Below are 27,889 nucleotides of genomic sequence, written 5' to 3'. Positions count from 1 at the left end.
AGAATTGAGCCAGCTTTTTAAATTGTTGCTCTTTTGAGAAAGGCTGGTTTGAGAAAGGCAATTCACAAACTGTTCAGGCAAGAATGAGCCTTCAGAGGTGATTACTTGTGCAGGATAGAGTGCTAAATCCTAGAAAGGTCGTAGCTGATCAGCTGATAATAGATGCCTTTTGTGACACTGACTAAGCTGGCTGATACTCCTGCTGAGGTTTGTGCAGGATGTGGATTTTTATGTGGCATTATAAGAATAAGAAGTACTTTGGTATATTGCAGTAGTATCAATACTGAACATCTTTAAAAATGCCCAAAAAAGTGCTCAGTTTGCAGTTGTGAAGGATGTGCCCATAGTAAGAAAGTGTAGAAGCCCAGGGTATTTCTCAGACTTGCTCTTCCTACCTTTCTCCCCTTAAAAAGATGCAGCCAAACAAATTAAACCCCAACAACCCAAAATCTGTGCAGTGGCTGGGTCAGAATTTATAGTCACCTTCCTGGAAAAAGGATGCCTGAAACTAGATGAACTACCTGCAGATGAATTTTGCTTCCACTTGCATCAGAGGTTGAACTGGAAGCAAAGCATGAATTTTAATAAATTGTTGAGGATCTTTGTGGAATTACAGAATGGTTGAGTTTGGAAAGTGCCTCTGAAGGTCGTCTTGCCTGGCCCCTTTTTTGGAGCTGGACTGTCTGTAGTGGTTGCCTAGGACCATGTCCAGGTGGCTTTTCAGTATCTCAGAGGATGGAGGCTCCAGAACCTCTCTGTGCAATTTATGCCAGTGTATAAACTATATATATAGCATATATATAACATATAACATGTTCTTCATCATGTTCAGGTGGACCCTTTGTGTATTTAACTTTGTGACCAGTGGCTCTTGTCCTGTCACTGAGTGCCAGTGAGGGGAAACTGCCTCCACTGTCCTTCAGTGCCCTTCAGGTATTGATAAGAACTCCTCTGAGCCTTATCTTCTGTAGACTGACAGTTCAGCTTTTCAGTCTGTCTTCACACCAGAGATGCTCCAGATCCCCTCATTGTCTTTATGGCCCTTTGCTGGACTCTGTCCACTACGTCCATCAGTCTTTTGTTTTGAGGAGCCTGGAACTGGACAGGGAACTCCTCCAGGTGTGACCTTACCAGGGCTGAGTAGGAAGGAAGGACCACCTTCCTGGACATAGCAACATTGCATCAGAAGCTGTCCAGAATACCCTGGAACCAGCCTTGCCTGGCACATACAAGTGTGCTTATGCCTTGAGTTAAATGTGGATGTGTGAGATTAAGCTCTGAATCAGCTTGAAGTGACACTTGATTGAAATTCCTTGTGCTCTTTTATTCAGATCAAATCAGATGACAGCACAACCTATTGCAGTTTTGTCTTATGTAAAAACACAGTAGGTTTCATCATTCAAATGTCAGCAGGAACTGGTAATGAAATACCAGTCATTAGTAGTGAAGTGACTGAGGCAAAGAACTGTGCACTTTTATGTGCCTGTAGGATGCTGTTCTTAAATTTACCTAGATACCTGTAATTAATCAGTTCTGAACTCAGGTTGACCTGGCAGGTAGAACATGCTGTGTAACACATGCCTGCTGGTGTACCACACACCAGGCTCTCTCCATACTGCTGGTTGTTTCTCTGAGCTTCAAATCTCTTGTTCCATATTCTTCTTCTAAATTGCTCTTTTGTAGGTTAGTTCAGTTGTTTCATACTGTCACATGAAATACACCTGACTGTGAGAGTGATTCACAGAGGTGAAAGGAAAAGCTTCTTAGGCTGCATCTCATCCGTAACTGCCCATGTTAATTTTTCTTTTCTGTTGTGGTCCAAACTTAAGCAGACCAGCTGCACATCACTGATGGAAAAGGCTAAGACCAGCCCTTTTTTTCCTTGGCATTGACACAGATTGGGAGTGCTGCTACAGTCAGTGGTCAGTGATAGTTTTGTTGTGCTCTCAGGTTTGGGACTGAAACCTGAAACCTTTTCCGTTTCTTCCCTTTTCTACCCTTCCATCAAATGGTGGCAGATGCAAGTGCAGGCTTGAGGCTGAGGGCGTATGCATGCCCTGAACACAAACAATTGTGTCTTCCCCTTCTGTAGAACTTCCTTATCTGTGTTAGGAGCTGATCTGAAGCTAAGAGGATCCAGTAATCCAATTAGTCTGTCAGAGGAGGGCACTGGATCATGATGACTCTGTTCTGATGTTGCCTCTACTTGCATAATTATTTTTGTGGCAGCATAACTACATACCTTAATGGCTTGTGGTCTTGAATTTTGGCTTTGTGTTTGTTATAGTACAGTGACAAAGGTGGAATATAAATCCCCCAAGGAAATGTGTATTTCATGAAAAGCAAGTGTTGCTGTTCCTAGAGTCATTCTTACATACTGATAGACTGAAATTTCTTGCAATGTGTCTGAGATCAGTTTGTCAGTGTAACAACCAGTTGCTTGTATTGGACAGAGCTTTGGTTTGTATGTATATACCTGCACACACACGTACAGTTCTCTCTCTGTAGATTGCTGCTCACTGCCCCATTTGTCAGAAACTTACAGCAGAGTACAAGTAGAAAATATGCAGGTGACTGGGAAAATGTAATTGTGTTACCATGGTTTGGCAAGAATTTGAAGCAAATTATAATGCTGTTGACTCAGGGATGGGTGTTTTTTTTTTTAATTCCAAGAAAAGGTAACTGTATTGTTCATTCTAGAATAATTAGTCTGACATTGTAGAAAAGTATCTTAATTCACTGAGTGCACCTGTTAATTGAATTTTTATTCAGGTGCTCTTATGTCCTTAGCAATGCTTGAGTTTTAGATTTTTATAAATGCTTTCATTTATTACACCATTTTGGTTGCACTGAAGTTCAGTTGTCATTGTCCCCTTCTGTATACAAGTTAAATTTGCTTAAGTATCTATCATAGTGAAAAATGTGAGTGTTCAGTTGTATCAATTTGTTGTCTGTCTTTGAAAATTATGGTTGAATACGAACCCTATTTTGCTTATAAGTAGTTTAGGGTGCTAGTAAATTATATTAGTTATGGATATGATAGTCAATATTTGATTTCTCAAGATAGCTTTTATATCCTGATACTGCATTATTTAAAGACACTATCAGTCTCAGTAGGACTTTATGCTGAGCCTGCCAAGCAGCTGCCAAGTGCAGATAGCCAACATTTACATTCTGTGTTGTGTGATGGTAGCTGTGACATGATTTCAATTAAAAGCTTGGTCTGCACACTGCAGATGTCTTCTGAATATTAATGTGCACTACAGACAGAGCAGATGGAATCTCTTTAAAATACAATGCAGTGAATGTAAAATTAAGGTTGTGTTTCTGGTGAAAACTAATAGGCAGTCAAAAATGTTCGTTTTTCTATGTTTTTCATTGCTAACCCAAAAGAATATCTGTGCATCATCATCATATTTCTTTACATATAGGAGGAAATAAGCTCTTCATTATGCATTCAAATAAAAATACAGCATTATGCCATATTGAAGTTTTCTCAAATGCCAGATGTACCTAGAAAAATATTAGGAATACATGCAACATTTACTGTGCCTTAAAACATGCCTCTGCTTAGAGGACAGATAATAATTGGAATATAGGATGTCTATGAGTTATTTGAGGACTTGCTGACAGGAAAAGGCTCTGTAAATGTATATATATAGGTGTATGTGTATATAACTGAGATTTGGAGGTGCTCTGTGCAGTGTGTCAGGAAAAGTCCATCCTGCACAGGTTGGGTAGAGCAAAATTGGGAAATGTAAGAATGACAAGAACATCAGTGGTGCACTGTAACCCTAAAATTAGCTGGGAAAGTGAGTATTAGTTGCTGAAGTATTTATCATGCTTCTGTGGCTGTCCATGAGACATAAAGTAAAGCCTTGGTTGTAGGAATAGGTTAAAGGCCTTATAAACAATCAGGGTAAGGTGATACCGAAACTGAAAGTAGAAGAGTTTCTGTGGGAGTGGGAATTGTAACTCTCCTCTTTGCAGCTGCATTTGTCTTTTCCACTGGGGCAGGATGGAGGGGAGTGAGGGGAGTACAGGGGAAGGGGTTATAGAAAGGGCAGTGACAGGTGTGAAATACCTGGAGCCAGTGCACTGCTTCACCTGTGCCATTACCAGAGCTATCACATCCTTGTATTCCGCTCTTTTCAAACTTAATTTACAGCTCCTTATACCTGAGGCTGTATAAACACTAAAGCCAGTGCCAGTGATAGCATTTTCCACTTCATCCCTATTACCTTATGAAGATTTCTCCCCAGATCTGCATTTGGATTATATTTGTCTATTACAGTTATATTGCCTGACAAACACTTCTCTCAAAGTTACTGGCCAGACTGTTAAGAAAAAGTTCTTGACTTCATTGATAGTATTTATTTAATACACACCTACTTCAGGAGAAGTTGGCTCTGTGCTATTCCTGAGGATAATATTACTTTAGTACGAGTGTTTTTAAAATCTAGACCCTTTGGGACTGAGAACAGAGTTGTGCACGAGGTTTGGGAGAGGACAGCACTGTCAGGGTGAGGCAGAGCTGTGTCTGGACCTCACTGAAGCTGATTTTGAGGTGATGTCCCAGGCTGCTGGTGTGGGGACCATCCCATTTATGGAGGAGTTTTGGAATTTCCTGGTGACTCTTACGTCCTGTTGTGAGAGGCCTCCAGTGGGTTGTTGCTCTTGTTAGTTTTTACAGTGTTTACTGCATTCAGATGTTCAGAATAATGGTGGGAGTTCTAATTAGGCTTCTGAAAATGGAAAACCAAGTCCCCTTGACTGATTCCAGTGGCAGATCAGGATTGACTGAGACTGTTCTCTTTGGAGCAATGACTTATGTATCTTAGACTTGTACTTAGCAGTGGCTCTGTGCTGTGATAGAATGCCAATTTAATAACAGTGAAATGTATAAAAAATTAACTCAGATTTATTGTGGTTTTTTTTTTGCTTGTTCACATATATTAGCTTATTCAGATTGCATCCACCTGTATACAGTTCATTATTTTGTAGAAAGAGATTTATGCCAGAAGCGCAGTTGGAAATAATAAAAACAGACTGATGTGCTAGATACAGTTAAATGACGTTTTTTATGACTCATTTAGGAATTATCTCCAGGACATCCAAATATGGTGGAACTCAGCTTTCCAAATAACCCGAAGGAGTTTTAAATGTCATTAGTTTGTAACATAGGACAATGATTGCACCTTACATCTAGGTACAGGATAATAATCTGATCAAAAGTCCTTGGGGTTTGATGTTTTAAAATGTATGAGGATGTGGAGTTAAGCCTTAGGAGTCAAAACCATAGTAAAAAACCAATTGAAATACAGAAAGTGTTGCTTTAAAAGAACTGTGTTTGTCAGAGTTGAATGTTGCTTTAAAAAGCACTTCTGAAGTTTCTAATGAAAAGATTTCAGGCTGAAATTTGTCTTCGTTATGTTTCAAAAATCCTAAGTACCCTGAGGTATTAATCCTCCTGCCTCATCCATCTCTGATCTCTGGTGGATCAGAAGATTAATAAATAAAGAGGTGAGGTTTGAAAGCAGAACTGGTAGAATAAGAAGGGTTAGTCAAGAGCCTTGGAAAAGGAGGAGGCTTTCTCTTGTCTGCCACTGCATCTCGTCATGGGGGCAATTTGCCCACATTTCATACTGATTAGGAAATGCCTTGTGGTTCCCTAGATAAGATGCCAATATTTTTTTATGTATGAAGCATTTATTTTAAGGAAACTTGCAGTTATTTCTTCTTGATGTGATGTTTCTGTTTCTCTGCAGTCTCATTCTCATCTTTGACCCTTTCTGGCTTTTCCATTGTCAGGCAATCCCAGTGAAAGTCACATTCAAGTATGTTTAGGGTATTTTATTTTTATCATCTACTTAATGTTTGGTTTGTAAGCTTAACTTTTCTGGTATTACTAATGTGACTTCTTAGCTTCCCTCTCTCTGAAATACCTTCTTCTCTAAGCCTACTCCTAAAGCCCAAGCAAATTTCCTTTTTTCACTTGCTTTGTTGTACCTTCCAGTGTCTTGCCACTTCTGACAATGCTTTGAAGATTTGTCAGCTGCTTCTTAACTTTCCTGTTTTTTTTGCAGCATCCTTCTTTCTCTGTGCAGTGCGTAGATTTGTCTTTCTAATATTTGAAAACATTCCCAAGTCTTTCATTTCAGTCCCTGACAATCTCTGTTGTAGTATCAGCATATGGTTATATCTTTAATCACTGTGATATGTGTCCTTTTAGCTGAGATTGTACCTCAGCACGGGGAGTTTTTCTAATTTCATGTCTCTAAAGCAAGTCCATGCCTTGTTGCTATCTCTTTGATCTTTATAATATAGATTACACTCATAAAAAATCAACACAAAAAAAAAAAAGTGCTGTGTTTGGCTTGATCTGAGACGTGTCAGCAAGAAATAGGAGAGGGCTGTGTGGGTCATGCCATTGCAATATCAGATAATGTGAAGTGCTGCTTGATTTGTTCTCTGCGCTTAGGCTTCAGTCAGGCTGTACAAACTCCTGAATTGTGGGAGCAGGCTTATGGTCTTTTTTTTTGTGAGAATGAATATCTGCTGTGAAAGTAGTACCATACATGACTGTTCAGGTTGAGTTGTGGAAAGGGAATATTGAAATAGTGATCCATTAGAAAAAAGATATTTGATTTAAAAGCAAACAACACTCTTAAGGCCTTAGTCAAGGAGTGCCATCCAAGATTCACCCGGGTTCCTTTCAGTTAGTCAAGCAATGATTTCTTTCTTGATGAGCTGTTTAAACTCTGTCCATTCCAGAGTGCATATTCATTTTTCTACTGTGCTTGAAAACCAAAAAAGAGCCAACTCAAAATAGCACAAGTTTTAACTTCATAAACATCTTTTTTTCACTGACATAAATGCTTAGCTTGTTGACTCAACTTTTCCCTTCAGAAGTTACTACATGATTCCTATCAGAAGGGTTTTAAAAAACTTGTAAAGCAAGGGTCAGAGACTCTTCTAAAATTAGGCTTTCAGACAGTGTTTCTCCATTTTGTCAGTATTTGTTAAATACAAATTAAAATAAAATAAATTGGAGACCAGGATGTGTTGTGACTTTGTTTTTATGTTTTGTTCTCTTGCTGTTGATGACAGCTGTTTTTCAATACTGAGAAATAACAAGGTATCTATGTCTCTGTTATTTTTACAGCAGCAGACAGGAAAGCAGTGTTTAATAGCAATGCCATTTTTTTTATTGTTTTCCATCTTAATAGATGTAAAAGTCTCTTACAGAAAAGCAAAGCCTGTGTGTACCCAGTTGTGGATCATGCTTTCCACTTTTCTGCCTTTTTATTTTTTTAATGTTCTGTGCTCTCTCTGTTTGTTCTCTGGAAACTCACTTCTTCCCTAGTATTCCCTGACCTTTTGTCTTCCTCCAAATGTCTGGCATGCTTCAGCTGACACCATCAGGGTCTCTCCTGCCTGTCTAACCGGGTTCTGAGTTTCCATCCTCCTCTGTGGGGGGTGGGTAGGCAGAGGAATACAAGGGAAAATAAAAGGGTGTCTGTAAAACTCTGATCTCTTTCTGTCTATTCCATTTTTCTGAGAGAAGCCTTGAGGAGAGCTCTTAGGTTCCAGAGCTGCCTCTGAAAAAATCTGAGTAGTTTGTAGCCCTACCCATAGTCCCCACCTTCTAAAGCAGAGATGTGGAAGGGGTGAGAATTTGCCACTATCCAGTAAGGACATCCTGAAGGAAATAATGGATACACAACTATTATATTGGTAACAGTCAGAGGTAACTCTGTTGTTTTACTTACCTGTTGAAAGAAAAAAAGGTTTAGATTGGTATTTATTGAAGTACAGTTCCATAACTGAGGATGAAAGTTCTTTCTGCTCTAGCATTACTTTTTAATTGCCAGGAATCCTAAAAAGCTGATACTCGAATAGAGTTTTCTCAGAGTTGTGATGATTCCTATTTATGTAAGTCCATTAACATCTTGGTGTGTAGAAAAACAGTTTGACAGCTGTAGTCTGGCACTTCCTTATCGTAACTTGATACAACATTCCACAGAGACAGTCACGCCTCAGATTTATACTCCACTCTGCTTCTGGTATTTCAGCTTTAATGGTTTATAGTGTCAACTCATGTGTTGTTTGGATAAACTTAATTGACTTGTTAAATTAGAACAGTTTACATTCTGTTTCTCTTTTTGTGTCTCTTCGCACAGGATGATTTTGTGCCGTGATCCAATGGGAAAGTACTCTGTAAATCACTGATTTATGCTACTTGGTTGTAATAAAGCTGGTATTTTGTGCTTATGCTCTTTGAACTCTGAGTAATAAGTTTATGCCACCTACTATGAGTTTTGCTCCATCTTTCATCAGGAAACCTTCAAAAATTGTTGATCAGATTACACAGAAGATCTGTATTAAATATTTGTGTGCACAATAGCTTTACTTAGTATGCTGCTATAAATCATATTCAGAATCACAGTGTGATTTTTTTTTTACCCTAGTTGAAATGAGGAAATGTTCACAGATCACAGTGAAAACCAAAGTGCTTGTGAAGAAATAGAAGTAAGTTTTCAAGGTACATCCAGTACACAGCAGTAACACTTCATACTCTACTGTCATGCCTGGAATGCCAGTCCTTTGTTTGTCCCTGAGTTTTTTTTTTTTCCTGTGACGCTGAATCGATCTTTTGAGTTTTGTCTTTTTCTTTAGGATTTTATATTAGGATGTGTAATAAGTAGGTAGCAGTAGCTGGGAGAATGATGGTTGTACTCCTGTTCGTTTCAGGCTTGTGAATAGTGTAGAGGAACAACTTTCCCTGTTATGGTAGTAGTGTACATCTAAAAAAGTCTGATTTTTTTTCTTTTACCAGTCAGTTTTCAAAGTCACTGACAGAGAAGGGAGCCCACGCACTGTAGGAAAATAGTGCTTTTAGGTCTGGTTGTAAAGAGTGGTTTCACTGTCACTTGTTTGCCTTAAATACTGTAATTGCTGATTTGGTTTGAAAACAGTAAAAAAAGTAATATCTGTGTCCATTTTTCACCTATGGGGCTGTATTTTATAGCTGCTTATAACCATAGTCAGAACTCTTGTAAGTTAAACATAGTGAGCCACAATCGAGCATTGGATATTTCAAAGTAAATCTCAATGCCAAAGCAAAGTGAATGATATTGGGGAAATTCCTGTTTTGTGATGTATGGAAAATATAAAAAAAAAATACCCCAGTGTCTGATTTATATCCCTAATTTTTCAGATGAGAAAACCCAATGAAATGGAGCCACTAGCAAGTGGCAGTGTAGTTACTAGAGCCACTAACTGCATGACACTACTGCTGTTTGATGTAAGGTACATTTTTGAATTTAAGTAATGGAATGTACCGTATTGATCTATTTATGCAAATTATTAAAATATTTTTTATTAAATCAATGTAATGACATACCTTTACTTTGAGGAAGAAAGGTTTTTCATTCTGAAACAGCCTGTTAAGTGCTCCTATCTAGTGCTTACTTCAGTCTGTGCCTCATCACAATAAGGAGAACTCGTGCATGTTGAACAGACATTCCTGATTTTTCTTGAACAGTGGAGGAGGATCATTGTCCTGCGTCAGTTCTGGCAAAACTGTGGAATGCACAGCTTGATCTGCCTTTCCACTGCCAGAATCACTTGCCTTTGGCTGCCAGGGAGGAAATTGGGCCGTTTTGCTCTCTTCTGGTACAATGGTTTAATTTACCTCAGTTTTTGTTGTGTTTATCCAATTGCTGTGTCTTGGTTCCCATGAGCCAAGTAAAAGCAGAAGCTGTGCCAAAGTTATGAGACATTTTGAACTTGAATATTGCCGCACCTGATGTTTTGACATAATTGGGAGTTTACAATGCAATAATCTCACAACAAAATCTTTTAATCTCATTATAGTTTTTGCAATTAACATATAATAACATTCATATCATTACCAGAGACATGGCCCATTGTTCAAACTGAGCTGTGTCCCATGGGTGTGTGGCAGGGGGGAGTTCTAACTGGAGATTAAAAAAAAAAAAAAAAAAAAAAAAGAAGAAAGGAAAAAAAAGGAATTGTTTCCTCTTTCAAAGCAGCAGTTTGATCTTGTTGCTGTAGATCTGAGTGGTACCTGGTCTGTGTCCTGGATTCACTGGATTCTTGTCACAGTGTAGGCAGAGCTGTGCTCTGAGGGCTGCTCTGGTGTAGGGGTTTGCTATTGGTGTGTCCATCACTATTGCTTTAAATTAGGTACCCTTAACACAGCTATGAGCTAGGCTGTGTTAACAGTAAATGTATTATTCCCTTCTGCCCTATCTGAGTTTTTGGAATCTGTTCACAGACCAATGTAGGTGTATGTGGAACCTTCAAGGAGTTGTTCTTTTAGCAGTGTTCAGTGCCAGGCTTTTCCTTCATGGACTTTTAATGGCAAAAGACAAGGATGCCATAGGAATGGCAGTATGACTGTGGAATACTGAAAACAGTCGTAAGCAAAGAGGAGCTTTTCATTGGTAAGCCAGAAGGAAAAAAAACCTGTTAATCTTCTCTACTAGGAAATCTCAGGTTTTTATCTCTTTAGCATGAAAAGAGTCATCTGACAACACATAAAAGTGAATTTTATACATGATAGAACTGTCACTAGTGTAAGAGATGCAAACTATCATTTTAATCTTAAAAGCTTTGTGGAGGCAGAATAATAGTACTCTCTTAACTGCCCTTAAAAGGTTATGTGTTTTTCTCATTTTTAACACTGGAAAACTTGATGCAGTTTGATGACACTGAACCCTGCTATGGGATAAAATAATCAAGATTCTAAAAGAAGCCATCATTGTTGGATTTTTTCCTATGTTACCAAAAGTATGCCAGAGTATTCTGTAGTATATTAATTCTGTTCAAAGACATGAAAATCTTATTCTTAAATATGAGCAAGAAATGGGTGTAGAAGTCATAAGGTGGAGAAAAAATTCTGTATGTGCAAGATAGAACCTGAAATAATGTATTTACTCACTAATGGTGTTGGTTAAAAGTATCTGAATCTGTACATGAGACTAGTTAAACATTTACTGAAAACTGTTATGACCTTGATGAGGTGCTTGTACAGCAAACATATCAAATTACATTTTGAATTTAGTGTTTTCTTTCTTAATAAATGACTTTGTAGTGGAAACGGAACCAATTTGTTTTGGTCCTCTCATTCTTCAGAACCTTAGAGAACTGGTAGGCATTTGACTGGGTCTCTGGACAAAGGTAGTGAGTTTTCCTATTTCTTCAGGTCAAAATTGGCCAATTTTGAGTAGTTACTCAGATGTGAGAATGTACTGTTGCAGAGCAAATTACTGTCCAGAGCAGTTTTGTGTCACCACTGGTAGCCACAGACAGACCCACAAGGAAAAGTTCATACATTTTGCCCTGTTCTTAACACTTTCAGATCAGGATGTGGCATGGGTTTTTTTAATAAACCTGCATGGATCTGTATTGCAAATGCCTGTTTCCCCTTCAGGTGGGGTAAACTTCTCACATCCATGGTGTCTTTTGGCAAGTGAGATAAATCCTGCCCTTACTTGCAGGAAGGGTCCCTACTGCCATAAATTGCTTAAAGGTTTGAAGAGAAAGTTACTTGAATTCTCAGGTTTGTTATTCAGTGTTTTTGAACCTCTTCAACCTTGATGTATGAAACACAGTGTCAGTGTTATTTTTATAAGGATTATGTCATACTATAGAAGTTTAGATCTTAATTGTAAAATTCATAATAGTCTTGCTTTTAATCCTGGGCTTCTTTTGAGGCTGAGCATTTTCTCCCTGTTAATAGATTTAGCTGAAAACTATGGAATTAGCCTGATTATTCCTTTCCCCTCCAACCTCTTCAGATTTCCTTTATTTTTTAAAAACTACACAATAATAATTTTGATCTCCTTTTTGTGGTATTATTTTCAGTTTTGTGTTTTAATGTGGATGCAGAGTGGTTGTAAGTGCTCTAAAGAAGCTAAGCTCTTCTGTCTGTGCTAACTAATCACTGTTCTCTGTATTCTGGTGGTGCTGAGATATTCTAAAGTTTCTAAGAAATGACAGGGTCATTAAGATTTTTGTGGTGGGTGTTTAATAAATCTGGCTCTGTGATGCACGTGCTTTGATGGGGTATAAAAGATCCTCTAATTGTTAAATATTTAAAGAAGGGAGTAGAAAGGTTGCAGGTTGCATCAGGAAAAATGGAATTACCTGTTGAAGGGAAGAAAAGTGGAAAAACATGAAGCAGTCAGAGTAAAATGATGTTGGTTGTTAGAGGTGAAGGAGAACAGAGTGCTTTGATTTTGTTCTGGGTGAAACTTGACAGGTAGATTTTTTTGTTTCTTTTGTGACTGACACAACTCTCAAGGACAGTCCCTTGGTTACTGTAAAAGGGGGAAAGGTGCTGCTTGCTGAAGGTAATGCCAAAATTTATGTGCACAGTGGAACTCGGGCAGTTCATCCCAATCCAAAGTTCAAGTGCCTTGTGTAGCTACAGCGTGAGCAAAGGAGCGATGGGTGCTCCATCTCAGCCTTTCCCAGGCTGTGCTCCAGCCTTGGTCAGGGCTGGACACTGCAGTGACTGTGGGAGCCCTGCCTGGGCAGCTCCACAGCCTGTGCTGCACGGGGGCACACACTGCCTTGGCCAAAACATTTTGGCTTTTGATCCACCTTAAGGAGGTACAGCTGACCCAAAGTGCTGCAAGGCTTGGCAATAATACCAAGTAAATGAGGCTGCTAACTGATGATAGGTTAGGATTGGATAATCTGTGTAGAGGTATATTTTTTTCAAATTAGGTTAAAAATAAACAACCCAATGCAATACTACTTACCATCCATCTTAGCATGTAATGGCCTTCAGGAATATCAAGTTTAATTTTGAATAAAAACTTACTGGCTGGCAACTAAATGGAAGAAAGCTTTATACTGGATCATTTTAAAAAGATATTTGTATGGGGTTGGTGTACTAAAAGTATGTAATGATTATTCAATTAATTCATTATATTTGTAATAATAAATACAAATGTGTAATTTTGATTTACTTTTCTTTTTTTCCAGCTCCAGTTGTTAACCGATACAACAGAAGAGTATCAGGTATGGTTTCTTTTTAAGAGTTTAAAGTATCTGAAATAGTTTTGAAATGTGCATCATCTGTCCCTTTCTTGTGCAACTGATATTTATATTTGTTGAATTACTGGCTGTTTACTTGTTCTAGAGACACAGATTATGCTTATTTATTTATTTGTTTTCTATCTCAACCAATATGAAATGCTTCAATGAGAAACTGTTATTCCCAAAAAATTCCTTTACAAGTTGATTTGGAAGATTATCATGTGAACAAAATGTTGTGTGTTGATGACAAGGTATTGCATTGCTTTTTCATTTGAGATGAAGTGTGAGTTGCTTTGTATGTGGTACTTTTTTTGTCTTCAAATATTTTATTAACATTTAGCCAGTCTAGAAAGTTGTAATTCTGATTTAACAAATGAAAATGCCAATGTATTCAGTGTTTTCCTTCTGATTTTGAGTTCAAGTGTACTCAGTAATTCATGTGGATAATCTGATGTTCTTGGGTATGTTAGTTATGGTGGGATATTGTTGGTAATACATCTATTTATATACCATGTATATATAAGATAAATACATGTTTATGTGCAAAATGTCCTTATACTCATGAAGTTCATTTGCTTTTCTACTGGTAGCTTGGATATGATTAAAGATATAATTGTGTATTTGTGCCACTACAAACAAATAACTTGAGTATAATGAGAATTTCATAACTCTTAAAAATGAACAATGCTGTAGATTTGAGATACGATTACATGAGAAATCGAGGCAGGACAAAATTGTATCTTGGATGGTGGAGTTTGATTCTCTGATAGTAAATATTGAGAGTCATATATTGTAGAGTATTTGGAGAGGCCCAAGACGCTTCCTCTGCTAATTAAACTAATCCATCCTGGAACCTGCTGGTGGAGAAAAATCTTAGAAATGAGGAGTGAATACATCTCAGATTTAAATTTAAATAAAGGTTGAGTTATTCCCAAAGTTAAAAAATTAAGCCTTAATCAGAAAGTGTTTGTAATATTTTTGACTTTGCAATACTAAATGCAGTGTTGGTGCTCACAGTGTTGGCTGCTCTTAGTCAAAAACCAGATTCTCTCATTTAGGGGGTCTAAAGGTTAATGTGAGCAACTAAAAGGCAAGTGCAAAATTTAATTGCTAACTTGTGCAATTAGATTAAGGAGGACTTTAGTTGCTTAATAATGCTCCTGCTTCAGGAAGAGCTAGAATATTTCACAGTTCATATTAGCATTGTCATGGAGACAAACAGTGATAGAATATGTGTATATTATTACTGTGTGTAAATACTTTTCATAATGTAAAAAGAAATCAATTTTCTCTCTGTATATACTCTATAGGTCATCATCAGTGTGGGATTTGTTAAAATGCAAAGGCGATGCAGACACCATCCATGTGTACACAAAGAGATGATGTTTTCCTTCTCTTGGCAGGAAAAGCAGAGAAACTGCTGGTTTGGGGTGGGGGGTTGTTTGCTGGGGTGGTTTATTCCACTCCATACCTGCTGTTTCTGTCAAGACCTGCATAGGAATGAGACTGGTTACCGTGCTCAGCCCTCTGCCATCTTAGGCAGCCACATTTTACAATCCCTTGCATAAAATCAGTGACTGATTTGCTGGGTTTGGTGCTCTGAATTTGGTTTGACTTGTGTTAGATGCGTTAGGTTTGAAGCAAGTTTCCATTCTGTAATTTTTCTAAGATAGATTTTGTCCTTATAAACCAAAAAATAACATTAAACACTAAACCACCGTTGCCTTACAGATTACTCAGCATAGTAACTGCATGTTTCTGGATTTAACTGATAAAGTAAAGCAGAACAAACCATGGAGAAGAAAAGCTGGCACATAATTCTTTTTGTAATTGCATTTAGTGTATTCTTTTGTGGTCTTCTCTTCAGAAGAGCTATCTGCTAGTCCATGTTGAACCATGTCAATATAACCAGTATTTCTGTGTTTCCAGTGCAGTGTGTGTTTGTAAGGGGAGTGAAGAGCAGAGCTCAGTTGCTTGCTGTTACCAGCATTTACATGCACAAAATCATAGATTTACAGAGAATTTAAAAGCCAACATGGGATGTATTTAAGAAAAATTCAAGCAAGAATTGTTCTTTTTAAGTATTTGGCTGCCTAGGGAATTACAGCATTATCCTCGTTCACTAGGTCAAAAATAAAAGAAAAATATAATTTTAATTAGATGAAAAGTTGATAAAGTGATTGTCTACGTTACATACAGTTTATGATAGCTAATAAATTGTTCTGGTAAACCATTCAACTAGAGATGTGTTCTTGTAGGCTAGCAAGTGTTTATTAAGCTCTCCTACACATAGCAGTTAGAGAATCTCTTTTTAGTTGCTTTGTTAATTCTTTCATATTAAACTTGGAGTGTTTTCTTCTGGCTGGTTCTGGTTAGTTGCCTACAGATAACAGTATGATCATGGTTCCCCTGGTGCACTCTTGAAAATTCTAGAGATACATAAATCCATAGAATAAATCTGTTCTAATGATTACTAAATTTTCATTTAGGTGTTTATTTCTGGTTATGAAACATCTAAACTGTTTTGGCAAATAAATGTTGTAAATATTTAGCTGTCATTCTTTAAGACTTACTCAAAATGGACTGTGCAGGAGGGTCATCCTGGAAGAGGGGGATTTATCTAATCATGTTCATGTAATTATTTATAGAAGTGCAGAGTGGTAGTGTTCTCATGAAGAGAAACAGCCTTTTCCACAGAATGCTTGGAGGGAGAAGGAGAAATGAGAGCTTAGTGTTCTCCTAGAAATTAATCTAGTGAATAGCTGGCTTGTGTGTGGCATGTTTGGCCACGTAACGTGTTGAGATCCATGGTGTGCACACAAACAGTTGGTCGGCTCTAATTTGTATCTGAGCTTGTGGCTGACTTCATTAAAAGAATCCTGTTTGTAAAATCATAAGCTATTTTGGTAGTAGAAACTAAAATTTGAAAAACCAGCTCACTAATTTGAAAACCTGGTAGCTCTAGGGTGCCATGAGCTGTGATGCAATTTCAGGGCTAATGACCCAGCAGAGCAGTTTTGCTGCTGCTCTGAGTTAGCAAAGTCTAAACTGTGTTACATGGGCTGCTGCTGACTCCCTTTGCCTAGGTTTGGATGGAATGGCCTGAATCCATTACAGATTCCTTCCTCCCAGGAGCTGGACTGGGTTGGAATTCATACTTGCTTCATTACACTCCTCGATCTTCCTCCAAGCACAGGAGCTCCTGACAAAATTATGTTGGTCACTTCATTTTCTGTAATGCAAGGCTGCAGAGCCTGCCAGTATCTCTGTCCTTGGCTACATGGTGCAGGGAGGTGGCAGAAATCACTATACCTCTTTCTCAGTTATATCAAAGCTGTTTCAAAACTAGAGGAAGAGAGCGTTGATATTTGTCCCACTATAACAACTGGTACTGGGGAGAATATTGCTCCTGGCAGGATATGAATGAAAAGTTAATTGTGTTTTTGGAAGGAAGAGTGTGACGCCCACTAGAGTCTCTCTTGTGCATAGTTTCCCCTCTTTTAGTTTTAGCATATTTCAGAAAAGTCAAGTTTTTTGATAGGTTTCTGTATTGCCATTTCTAGACGCTTTTGATTCATTTTACAGAACACCCACTCTCCAGCAGACTTGCTGATTTCTTCTTGGGATAGGAAAATCTGACGAAATGACACCTGTACCATTCATGTGTCACAAAAAGTTTTCATCTTTTTTCTACAATTATTTCTGTTTATCTGAGTGACCTGGTATAATATATCTCTTTTGAATATGCCTGTACTCCCTCATGAGCCTTCCTTTGCCTCAGTGGAATGAAACTGCAGTTTTCACATGCAGCAACTGTAAGCAGAATAATTGATACGCAGAATAATTGACCTATATGATCTAGAGAAGCTATATATAATAGTTATTTCATTAATAGTAACATGTCTGTCAGGATCTGTGCCTGTTTTCATATTAATATAAAAAATAATCAAATAAACAAGACTTGCCTCAGTTGGTCTCTTTGGTGGGGTAGCTTTCAGCAGAGACTCAGTGGAGTGAGAAGGATCAAATCTCTTCCTGGAGCTGGGTGCTAAACCCTCCCCTAAGATGGGGTTGCTGAATAAAGGTTTGGTGTGTGGAGGTTGATTTTGTTTAAATTGTACTGGATCCTCTTCTCCTGTGTATAACAAACTTTAGCACTGTGTGGAACCCTGTCAGTTGCCAATTGTCAGTGTCCCCAGCAGGTGCTGGGTTCAGAATCAGTACTTTAATGTTTGTTTGTTTGTTTGTTGAATAATGTGGAAATCAATATTCTCTGACACTTTCTGGCTTTTTTCTTTCCTCATCACATCAGCTTCCATAAGAGCCTTGACTACTGGTTCTTCAACTCATGGATTCTTCTCTATTTTGATGGTGGTGGGGCCTCTTTACCTTGAGCTCTTCATTAGTCTGGCTCCTGCCAAAGATGAGCAATCATCTCATAATGTGCATATGTTGCTAAAGTCTGATATTCCTCTGTGCTTTTGAGTGCAATACAGCATTTTCTTCACACCCTGGCAAGTTGAGATGTCAGGATATGATAATATTACACACAGTAAATTCCTTTTAGTAGCTTCTAGTGTTCTCAAATGACAGCTTTAACAAAAATAATTTTGTAATAAAGCTTTTCTGTTAATTATTGCCTCACAGCATGTTAGTATTTGGTAAAAAAGACTGTTTTGGGACCCTGTTAAATTAGGATATCTAAATGGTAGCAATGATGCAAGAGGCAATGCTTCTCTTGGGAGGTTGTTTTGAGTATTTTATCTTGCAGAATACTATCTGCTGCTTCAGTGATAAAAATCTCAGCACTTGAAATCATAAGGGAGGAAGACTGAGTGATCACTGACTTTCTCTGTGCTGTTCTCTTTGCTGTGTATTTATCTGATTATCAAAGGTGGATTTGAAAATCATGATCTGATTTCTTCTCTTGAAGCTTTAAAATTAATTTCTTTATTGATTATTCACCATCTTACAACCCTGATTGCATAATAACTTCTGCTGACAGATTTTCAGGCAGGTGATAAATGATAAGAGACTTCCGACTTCAAAAATCCACATTTTTACAAAAGGCACAGTTTTCCTGTATCAACAGCCTGAAGCTTCTATGGATTTTTGCTAGCCCTAATGATTGCAAAACTGGTATCATAACTAGAGTGAAAAGAATTGGTTTTAAAAAATGTTGATATGAGCAAAAGCCAAGCATGTGGGATGACAGATGAAAGTGGTGATAAATTGTGTGGGTGCTCTCCTGTAAGAAAGTGTCTGAATCATTATTCATTTAACAAAAAAAGCTTGTTTTCTCTGTTTGCAATATTGGGACTTATTTAAAAATTCCTGGCATGTGATTGACATTCAGTGAATAATAAAAAGCTTATTTTTGGAAATTAATAGTCATGACTTCACAATTACTTGGATTTCACAGTGTTGTGAACAATTCTGCAGGACTTTTTAAAATGACATAAAGAGAAATACAGCACTGTGAGCATCTGTAATTAAAATTTAAGTCAGTGCAATAACTGGTCAGAAGAAATCTGATCCAGTCTGCTTAATGCACATAAGTGCTACAGTGGAGTAGAATTAATTAACCCTTCATCTTTTTTATTTATTCTTTCTTAATAATAGTTAATGACTAGAGTGTTACATAATAATTAGTTGTTTGTCCAAAGTCAAATGTTTTAACTGCAATTAGCACTTATGAGTTGGGAGCATAAGTTTAGCTCTGCACATTTTTAAGCAAGTAATGCAGTATGTAATGGATCAGTAATGGATCAGTTTTGCAAAAGTATTCAGGTAGTTAAAGGTGCAAGTGATTAATGTCCATTAATTGTTTTACATTAAAGATCTTTAAAAAGCCTACATAAATGTTGGTCCATATCTTTGTGTACATAAATACTTTTGAAAATATAAGCCTTCATGTGATGGTTGAAGTAAAATTTAGTTCTCCCTTTGACAGGTTGGAATTTAACTTTTCTCTTTTGTGTGATAGAGAATTGGTGATTAGTTTTTTCTTTTTGGTTTGAACTCAGGATGTTTTTTTTTTTTTTTCAGGATGAGAATTAAAGCCTAAATGAAAATATTCCTACATGGTTTGTTGGACAGGCACACAGATCTCAACATGCCTGTCACAATACACGTTAAAAGAGACAGTTTTATACTTGGTGCAAAACCTGGTGCTGTGATGTATCTATAGAGTGACCTCAGAGTCAGATATGATTTGCATTTTGCTTGTGAATATATAAGGTTGCACTTCATCCCTATTTTAATATAAAGTTTTAGAGTCAGAGATGTTGTTATGCTCCTATATTGACTAATACACTCAAACAAGTTTAGGTTGCTGTAACTTCAGCTTAAATGTGAAATAGGTCAAATAGTCCATCCATGGAGAACATAAAAGTTTAAACAGACTTGATTTAAATTTGAAAGGATGTACTTTCAGAAACTTTACTTGGTAGTTTTTAAACACTGGAACACCTTGCTGAGTCTGTGTGTAGCCCAAAATAACAGAAAACCTTATAGGAATACTAAAAAACTCACTATAAGGAATATAATGGCAATATGAAAGCTCACTTCAGGAAATACTAAAGCTATCTCAGGAGCTGCTGTGAGCACCCATTTGTAGAGAGACTTGAGTCAGGGCTTGACTTTGGGAGGTGGTTTGTGTGTGGGTACTTGGCTGCCTGCAGCACTTACCTGATCTGGTGAGTTTTTCCCATGTCTCCAAAATTTGGGAGAGGAAAGACACTAATTTTCTTAAGCTTCTTGATCTTCTCTAATGGAAAAACACAAAACTGGTCTGAAATAAGGCACACAAGTTCCAACTGATGAATTTCTATCCAGTATTAGTCTTTTGCTGGACCGCTTCAAGTGTGTATTTCCTGCTAAAACAATCCATTTATTCAGTGAGATGCTGAAGTCCAGAGTTGGCTGATCCTGGAAATGAATGAGTGAAGGAGTCACACCTTTGCCATGGCTGGTGCTCATCGGAGCACTGGAATTCCTCAGTAGCCACACAGGAATGGGGGGAGCTGCCAGGCTTGTCTTCAAGGGGTCCAACAGTAATTCCCACATTTCCTGCTTTTCCGATGTGCCAGGAAAGGAAGCAGCAGTTTCCAAGCGCAGGGACTTGGGGGCTTCCACATCATTCCTCTGCACACATTCCTTTTGTGTCAAGCCATGCTGATTTTTTATAGTTCCTTGTTGCTACAGGTAAAGAGGTGTTAGTTATTCTTTTCAGGGTAATGTGGTTTTTAATGTATTTGGACATTCTCTAGAAATCTTTGAAAATTGTATAATATAATTGATTTCAGAAGTGCCTTTTAACACTTCAGCATACTTTGGTTCTCTGTCACGAGAGATGTCAGAAAGATGTAGGTAATCTTCATTGCTAAATGAAATTTTAAGGCAAAAAGTGCTTTACTGCACTTTTCTCAAGATGATTTAAAAATATTATTTGCCTTATTGCAGGTTTAGCAGTTCATATGGCAGAACTGCACATATAAACCCAAAAAAATGCCTTGATCTGTAAACTGAAAGAAAATTTCTTATCTCTGTACTAGAAAACCACTTTTCCTGTTTTATTCTTCAGCTAAATTCTCTTTTCTATCTACAGTTTGCAGCTAAAAGCCTGTAAGCTACATGCCTTTTTTTGGGGGAAAGTATATATTTGAGCCACTTCTTGGAACTTGTGATGTTCTGATGTAAACTGAATGGAAAGTGAACATTCTCTGTGCTGTTTTTAACTCGAAGTATCACTGTTTCAGGCACATAAGCATTATTGGTGCTGAATTTCTGGTTCTATCTGCCTTGCTTACGTAACACATTTGGAAAATGTGTTAAGATTTATGTGATGGACTAAACCAGAATCATTAAAGCAGAAGGCTTTCTTCTACAATTGTGAATCTGTGTGCTCTGAAATAGTAGTAGCATCATGTTTTCCAGGAGACCTTTTTTATGGATGACTATCTCATCAGTAAGGCTCTCTTAGAAGGCTTGAACAAGGTCAGCAGCATGTTTATCCATTTCAGTCTTCTGATTTCTTGACTTGCAAGAATAAAGTTTGCTCCATTTGAATTTCCCAGGCTTCTCCACATGGAATAATGTGTAACTCCAAAATACCCTGCTTCCATTTTAATCTTCTATTTAAATATAGTAAAGGGAATTGGAAACAGAAGTAGCAAATTGTAAATTACTGTTTTAAGATTGAAAGGGCAGTATTTTGCTTTTGGTAGTTACTATCAGTGTCAGAGCTGTTTACTCCAATGATCAGCCACATGGAAAACTTTCTTATTTTTGTTAGTCCTCTACCACGACGGAAGTATTTTTTTGTTTTAATTTTCATGCAGACGTACCTCTTACTGCAAGTCCCAGAGCACACCAGTGTCTGATGGGATGCTGGGCTCTCTTCTTGTGAGTTGAGACATGGAAGTCCAAAGTGCAGGAGTCCCAGGTGTGGCTTAGTTAGCAAGGTTAGATTTCTGTGAAATCAGGCAATATTGTCCATTGGCTCCTCCAGCTATACAGGAGAAACATGCAGAGTGTTTATTTTACCACCACAGTGCTTTCATCATAGGTCCTCTGGAAACTGTAAATTATCAGAAATTATAGTTTAGGAATTAGAGCCTTATGAGTTTGTCATTATTCTCTTGCAGCATGTGGCTTCAGTGAGGTGAGAGAGCATAACCCACCAGTGTGGTGTGAGCATGCACAGTGGAAGGATGAGCTAAAACATTTGGCATAACTCATACATAAGGGCATTAGGTAAAAGTTGTGCTTTGATATTATTAAATAGGCAACTATATGAAGCAAATACAACGATAAACAGCTGTTGGTTTAGTTGGAAAAAAAAAAGAGGCAAATGTCATGTTCATTTTGTTATGCCAGAGAGGTAGGAGAAGTGCTTAGGAGAATTCTGTCTCTAGTCCTACACTGGCACAAGTTTTTCATTTTAATTGCTCCTGAGTAGGAGGAGGATTTAAATAAAGATATACAAGCTGAGAATTATCTTATGAAGTTTTGTTGCAGTTCAGTAAGACCCCCAGCAAGTTGCCTCTTAGTATGATAGGGAATGTATTTTCCTGACAGATCCCTGGAGCAGATTCCTCGGTGTTGTGAAGCCTTTGGTCTGTGGTTTGTCTGCTGCTCTGTCCCTGAGTCACTTGACCTGGGTCCAGGCCAGATCCTGTGGCTGCAGAAGGAGTTAAGCAAAACAAAACAAAAAGCCAACCCTGAACAAAGCCTACCTAGGAATAATAATTAAGTAGGAACACATTGTATCTTGTTAAAAGTGCTTTATGCTTGTCTTTAAAATCTAGTTGAAGCAGTATTGTCTGCTTTTAATGCTTTCATTATGTGTGTGTAAAGATACGAATCTAAAAGAGACTGTGATTATTTACTTTCCGTTTATTATTCTAGTTCTTTCATCATCAAAGTTCTCGTTTGCCCCTAGGGAAATGGAATTTTAAATACTTTGCCAAATCTTGCTGTATTAGAAGAAGAAAAAATATTTTAATGGCTATTCTCCTGTAAGGCATTTTCTCAGTTGTTTTACTGTACATATGATGATAAAGCCTTTTAAAGAAACACTTAAATCAGATCCTTATTAATCTGTATGAATGTAATAAATTATGTGAAAACTGCATTATTCAGAATACATAAAGCAAATGCACTTATGCAAATAGTTGTCAACCAGTTGTCATAATTCTAAAGGGCTTATTATGTTGCCTGTACTTACGCATCTTGGGAGAAAAGGTGTCTGTGCATGTAAAGTTGGATTTCCTGCGAAGAAAAAAACCCCATTATCATAAAAGGTGGCATTTATAATTGATTGTGCAGTCTGTTCTGAACTTGTTACTGAAAAGTAGTAGGAAGTAGGAGTGTGTGACAATGTCACAAGCCATTGTCTCCGGAAGTGTTGCATTTCTCTTTTGATGGAAAGAGAACAAGCTGGAGAAGTCTGATTTAGATAATGCTATTGGAAAGTACATAATCATGGTGAGGAGAAGATTATCAAAGATTTCTAAAAGCAAGGTTAGCAAGCCCTGTAACACATCATGCACTTCTCTTGGTAAAAGTGTTTATCCAACTGTGAACTAGAGTGGGGTCTCTCCAAGCTCTGCCTTGGACCTTTTGCTGCTCTGTTAAAGTAATGGGCCTTGAGGAGCGTAGGTAATGTCCACATCAGAGCTGGGCTTTTTCAGGTGGACTCTGGGCTGTGGGCAAGGCTTTGGGTAGAGCCAGATGAACACTTCAACCTGTTGTGCAAGAGTGGCTTTCTGCAGAGCTAGGTGAAAGAGTGCAGGATTTTAGGGGCTTACAGTCTCCATCAGTGTCTCATAGGCTGCTTTGCCTGCCAGAGTGATCTGTGCAGCTTTGCAGCCTGAGCAGGCTTTGGGACCAAGTGTGGAGTGTGCCTGAACCTGTAATCCTGACTGGACAGAGCTGGTTTGGCACAGCTGTGCTGAGTCTGGGTGCCTTTGTAGTTAATCTGTAACACAGAAGAACTCTGCCTGTGAAGAACCAACTTGATTTAGTTTCCTTTTAACTGTAAATGACACTTGAATGTGTTTCAAGAACCAAAAATCCATTATTTTCCTTTCTCCCTGAAATGAATAATTTCTAAATATTTCTCCACTGAAAAAAAATCTGACACTTGATTTGACATATATGGTCATGCAAATGATTGCATGTTTGAATATTCTGCTTTGGTATTTGACAAAGGTTTGGTGGGGTGTTTTTTGCTCAAGGCCTGGTTAATTGTAAATCATATCTCAGTTATGCCTCTATGACAATTAAGAATGAAGTCAGGAGGTGGTATTCTTGTGGGCTGTCCTGCATCTGGAGATTGCCATGTGGCACATAAATTGGAAGACCAGTCTTTTGAGACCCAAGATCTGAGTTTTGGGCTGATGCAATAACGTTAGTTTTAACAAAAAAATTACCCTTGATTTCAGTAAGTTCTCACTAGTGAATTGAAGGCTGAAGTGGCTGATTTTCCTGAACATATTAACTGTTCTTTGGGTTTCAGTGTTGCTTTTCTTTCCAACTGTCATAAATGTGAAAATGGTTCAGGTGGTGCAAATGGTTGCAGGTTCTGTTTCCCACTTGCTGGATCGAGGTACGAATCTGTCATCTGCTTTGACATGGTGAGATCTTTCACTTGAGAAACAAAGTGCAATTTCTGAACCAAAAAGTTCTGAGCTAACCAGTAACAGAAACTTGAAGTTGTTTTCCAAGTGTGGAAAATCACATTTAGCTGTGCCAGCAAAGACCTGTGTGTAAGTGCTGTTCAAGCTTCCTAATTCATCTGACTGCATCGTTTTGAAGTGCAGCTCAGCTGTCAGAGGGAATGACAAGCCACTGGAAGTGGTCATCTTTCCAGCTGGCATGGAGCTCCCAGAAGAGGCCAGGCATCTGTCCCTTGAGAGACAGACTTAAAAAATGCTTGAAGCTTTGACAAACTCAAATGCAAAGAACACTGCCTTAAGCATAGTTTAAAATTACTCCTCTGAATAAGTAACTGGAAAAGTGTACTGCTCTGAGTGGATTTTTATTAATGGGTCTGATAGGATCAATTGGAGATGATGCATCCTCATAAGTAAGGAAGAGTGAATAGGATTTCACTCTGCAGTACAGAAGGTGGGGTCCAAAATTGAAAAGGGAGTATGACAGGGCATCTATTTGCTACTTGTTTCAGTAGCAACAGAAATATTAATAACGCATTCACCTTACATAAAACGTAGAACTTAAATTTCCTTCTGTTGTGTGTATTTGAAGATGTTCAGGCACCAGCCTCTTGGCTGTTATTTTGAAAAAAACAGTGATCTCTCAGGGTCAGGGATGGTGTGCATTTCTCTTGGAGGCTGTATTAATTTGCCAGAGCTAAATGCTCAACTGTTATTTGCATACAGATTTCTATGGAGTGCAAGGACTTTGATCTTGACAAAACACGTATTTTGCAGAACAATATTATCTTGAGTGATTAAAACTTGCATAAACAAAGGTGGTGTTTGTACTGGCAAACTTGTCTTGCTACTTCTTCTCTCCCCACCCCTTGCTTTCCCCTCACCCATCCACTGCTGGTGTCATTGCTGCAGCTACAAAGATCTCTTCCTTTCAGATGCTGTCACCTGCATAACAAAGCAGTGATGGAGCTGTATCACTTCTGAGCCTTCAGAAGTGTTAACAGATGTTCTTGAAAGCCAAAGAAGGTGCAGCATGAGAGCTGCAGAAGCTAAGAGAGACTAAATGTAGATGGTAGGATAAAAGCCTGAATTTCTTTTTTATCTCAAAGCTTCATAAAATTGAAGACTATTTTTTTATGTTCCAAAGCTATTTGAACTATGTATGGGTGGATTTGGAAGGAAGCTTGGTCTGCATGGTGTGAGCTGGTAGAGCTGCAGATGTGTCACACTGCTGTATAACTTCCACTGGTGGATTCTTGCTTAGCACTTGCTCAAGGGCAGAGTTGTGCTGAAAATCTCCACTAGGCAAGGTGTGATTTCAGAAGTCACTTCAAATTACATGAAGATACTGGTAAGCTTTAGGTTGCACATTAAGAAAACATCTTCCCCCTTGGGTGGTGGAGCAAGTTAGCAGAGAGATGTGCCATCTTTGCCCCAGGAGGTTTCCAGGTCAGCCCCAAAGTAGCCCATAATTCCAAATAGCTCCTCTTGGAGGGGCAGGTTGGACTGGATGGCCTTCAGAGAGAGATCCCGTCCAGCTCCCATTTTAATGAGTCTGAAAAACAACTCTTTTCAGGAGAACCTCGTAAGAATAAGCTTGCCTCAGAGTGTCTGTTTTGTTGGGACACTTAAATAGTTAATATGTGAATTCAGTCATGTATCCAGTAATGGGTCAAGGGTGTTTTCACTCTGTCACAATGAAAGATGAGATGTTTTTTTCATTAGGACTGGCTGTACTGTAACACACAAATGAATAACCTTCATGAGTCCTGAAATTCCCTAGATTTCTGACAGGGGTTGGCAGAGTTTAGGGTAGTTATGGGTGTTCTTTACAGCCAGAAGAACAGCAAAGCAGCACAGATAACATGAAACATGTTGAAGGTAAGACTGACACACAAGTCATATGTTCAACAGTACAGACTTCCCCAGGTGATTTACTTATTAACAGTAGTGGAAAGAAAAATTTGACATACTGCACCATAAAACATGGGATGGGTTTGATGTAATGCTTTTTCTTCTCATTAGTCACGTTTTAAAGTATTTGGAAAATACTGTTGGTTGTTATGAGTAGGGTGAAAAGGTTTCGGTATGCTTTCAAGTGTATCACAATGTTAATTAAGCTTGAGAATTTTGTCTCTCTCCCTGTTTAAGCATACCACAAAAGATATGTTACACTGAGTGTTACAGCTCTGCCTGCAGGTAAACAGTGTCCTGTCAATCAGAGCTGTCGAAGGTTGAAGTCAAAATGTCTGGCCTACTCTTCTCCATGGAAAAAGAAATCCCAGCAGGAGCTTGAAGAATGGAAAGTATAATGGGAAGGCATTCTATGTGACAGCTTGGGAAGAAGTGGCATTTTGCCATGATTTTACTGAATTTCTGTGGTGCCCATTCATGGGCATTACAGAAGTGATTTCCATATGTAAGGGAAGGGCACTAAGTCCTAGTCTGTATCCTTGGTGGGCTTTGGGAGCTGTTTTCACCCTTACTGGGTAAGATCAAATAGGGAAAACCTACATTTTCAAACCTTAACCAAAGCCATTTCAAACTGAAGTTATAGATTACTGTGTTGCTTTGATGTGTGTTTTAAGATAAGGTTTTTCTTTAATGCTCTAGTTTTAGCTGTGGTAATAAAACCTGTTTTCCCAAGGAAATCTTGAAGAAAATTTCCTGAATTTTGATGCATTTTTAGCAATAGCTTCCCTGCAGCTGAGGTGGGAACAAAATCAAATTTGCAGCTTAATATTAAAATTTGAATGATAGAATGGTGTAGTGGTACAGTGATTCTGAATTCATAGATATGTGACCATTTATAGTATGTAATATTGTGCTTAACAGAGAATTGGACTCCAGTTTAGAGTCATAGGATACACTGGTTGTAAAAAATGAGTTAATTATCTCCAATTTCACCATATTGTTTAAACCATGGAACCTTTTTTCTTAGTATCTGTTCCTTATTTGAAAATCCAAAGCTTTCACAATAGACTTTGATCTTTACTGTAAAATGGAAGGAGGAGGAAAGCTTTCACACCAAAATGCTAATAATGTTCTCTTTGTTAGTGTCTTTGTATGCATATTAAGTGGATCAGCCTATCAGTCCAAGTTCTGTAGCTTTGCAGGCATCCACCTTCCCATAAACCAGTCATCTGTGGACTCTGGTGTGGACTATACTTTTTTCAGCTGGGGAAGAAAGCTGTTTATCCTTTGTCAAATATCTGCCCTAAGTGTGGGTGGCTCTGTTAAACTAAAACCATGTGTGTGGTAGGTGCACTGTCAATACACTGTTTCTGTATTGTTAAATGAGTTTATTGTATGAGCAATACTTACTCTCTAAATGCCTGGTGCCGAATGATTATATGATTGCATTTTTACATTGTGGTTTGGTAAGTGGAATGCTTGTTGTTGTATTTGAGTCTCCTCGTTCTCTCCAGGAAAAAAAGGAATTACAGTCCAATTTCCTAGGAAAGACTTGTATCTTTTAGGTAGGGAGAAAAAAATACTAAATAAAAAACCACAAGATGCACAAAACCAAACAAATCTTTCCTAGTAAATTATGCTAGAATTTTGCATTTTTATTGTCCTTTTGAGTGCACGATGACAGGGTCAATAGATATGTGTGCATTTTCAAATTATTT

General features: G+C 38.0%; 1 protein-coding gene across 1 annotated transcript in view; it reads left to right on the top strand.

Annotated features, from left to right (window-relative positions):
• The window catches only part of PRKAR2A (protein kinase cAMP-dependent type II regulatory subunit alpha), a 59,686-nt gene that overhangs the window by 11,056 nt on the left and 20,741 nt on the right, over nucleotides 1-27,889 (top strand). The window contains exon 2 of the mRNA XM_002188654.7: nucleotides 13,024-13,059. Within this exon, the coding sequence (XP_002188690.1) occupies nucleotides 13,024-13,059 (36 nt within the window). The remainder of the gene's footprint in view (nucleotides 1-13,023; nucleotides 13,060-27,889) is intronic.

The sequence above is a fragment of the Taeniopygia guttata genome, chromosome 12, assembly GCF_048771995.1.
Source record: "Taeniopygia guttata chromosome 12, bTaeGut7.mat, whole genome shotgun sequence".
Taxonomy (NCBI): Eukaryota; Metazoa; Chordata; class Aves; order Passeriformes; family Estrildidae; genus Taeniopygia; species Taeniopygia guttata.
Note: the sequence above shows the minus strand (reverse complement) of the source record. Positions and strands in the feature narration are given on the sequence as shown.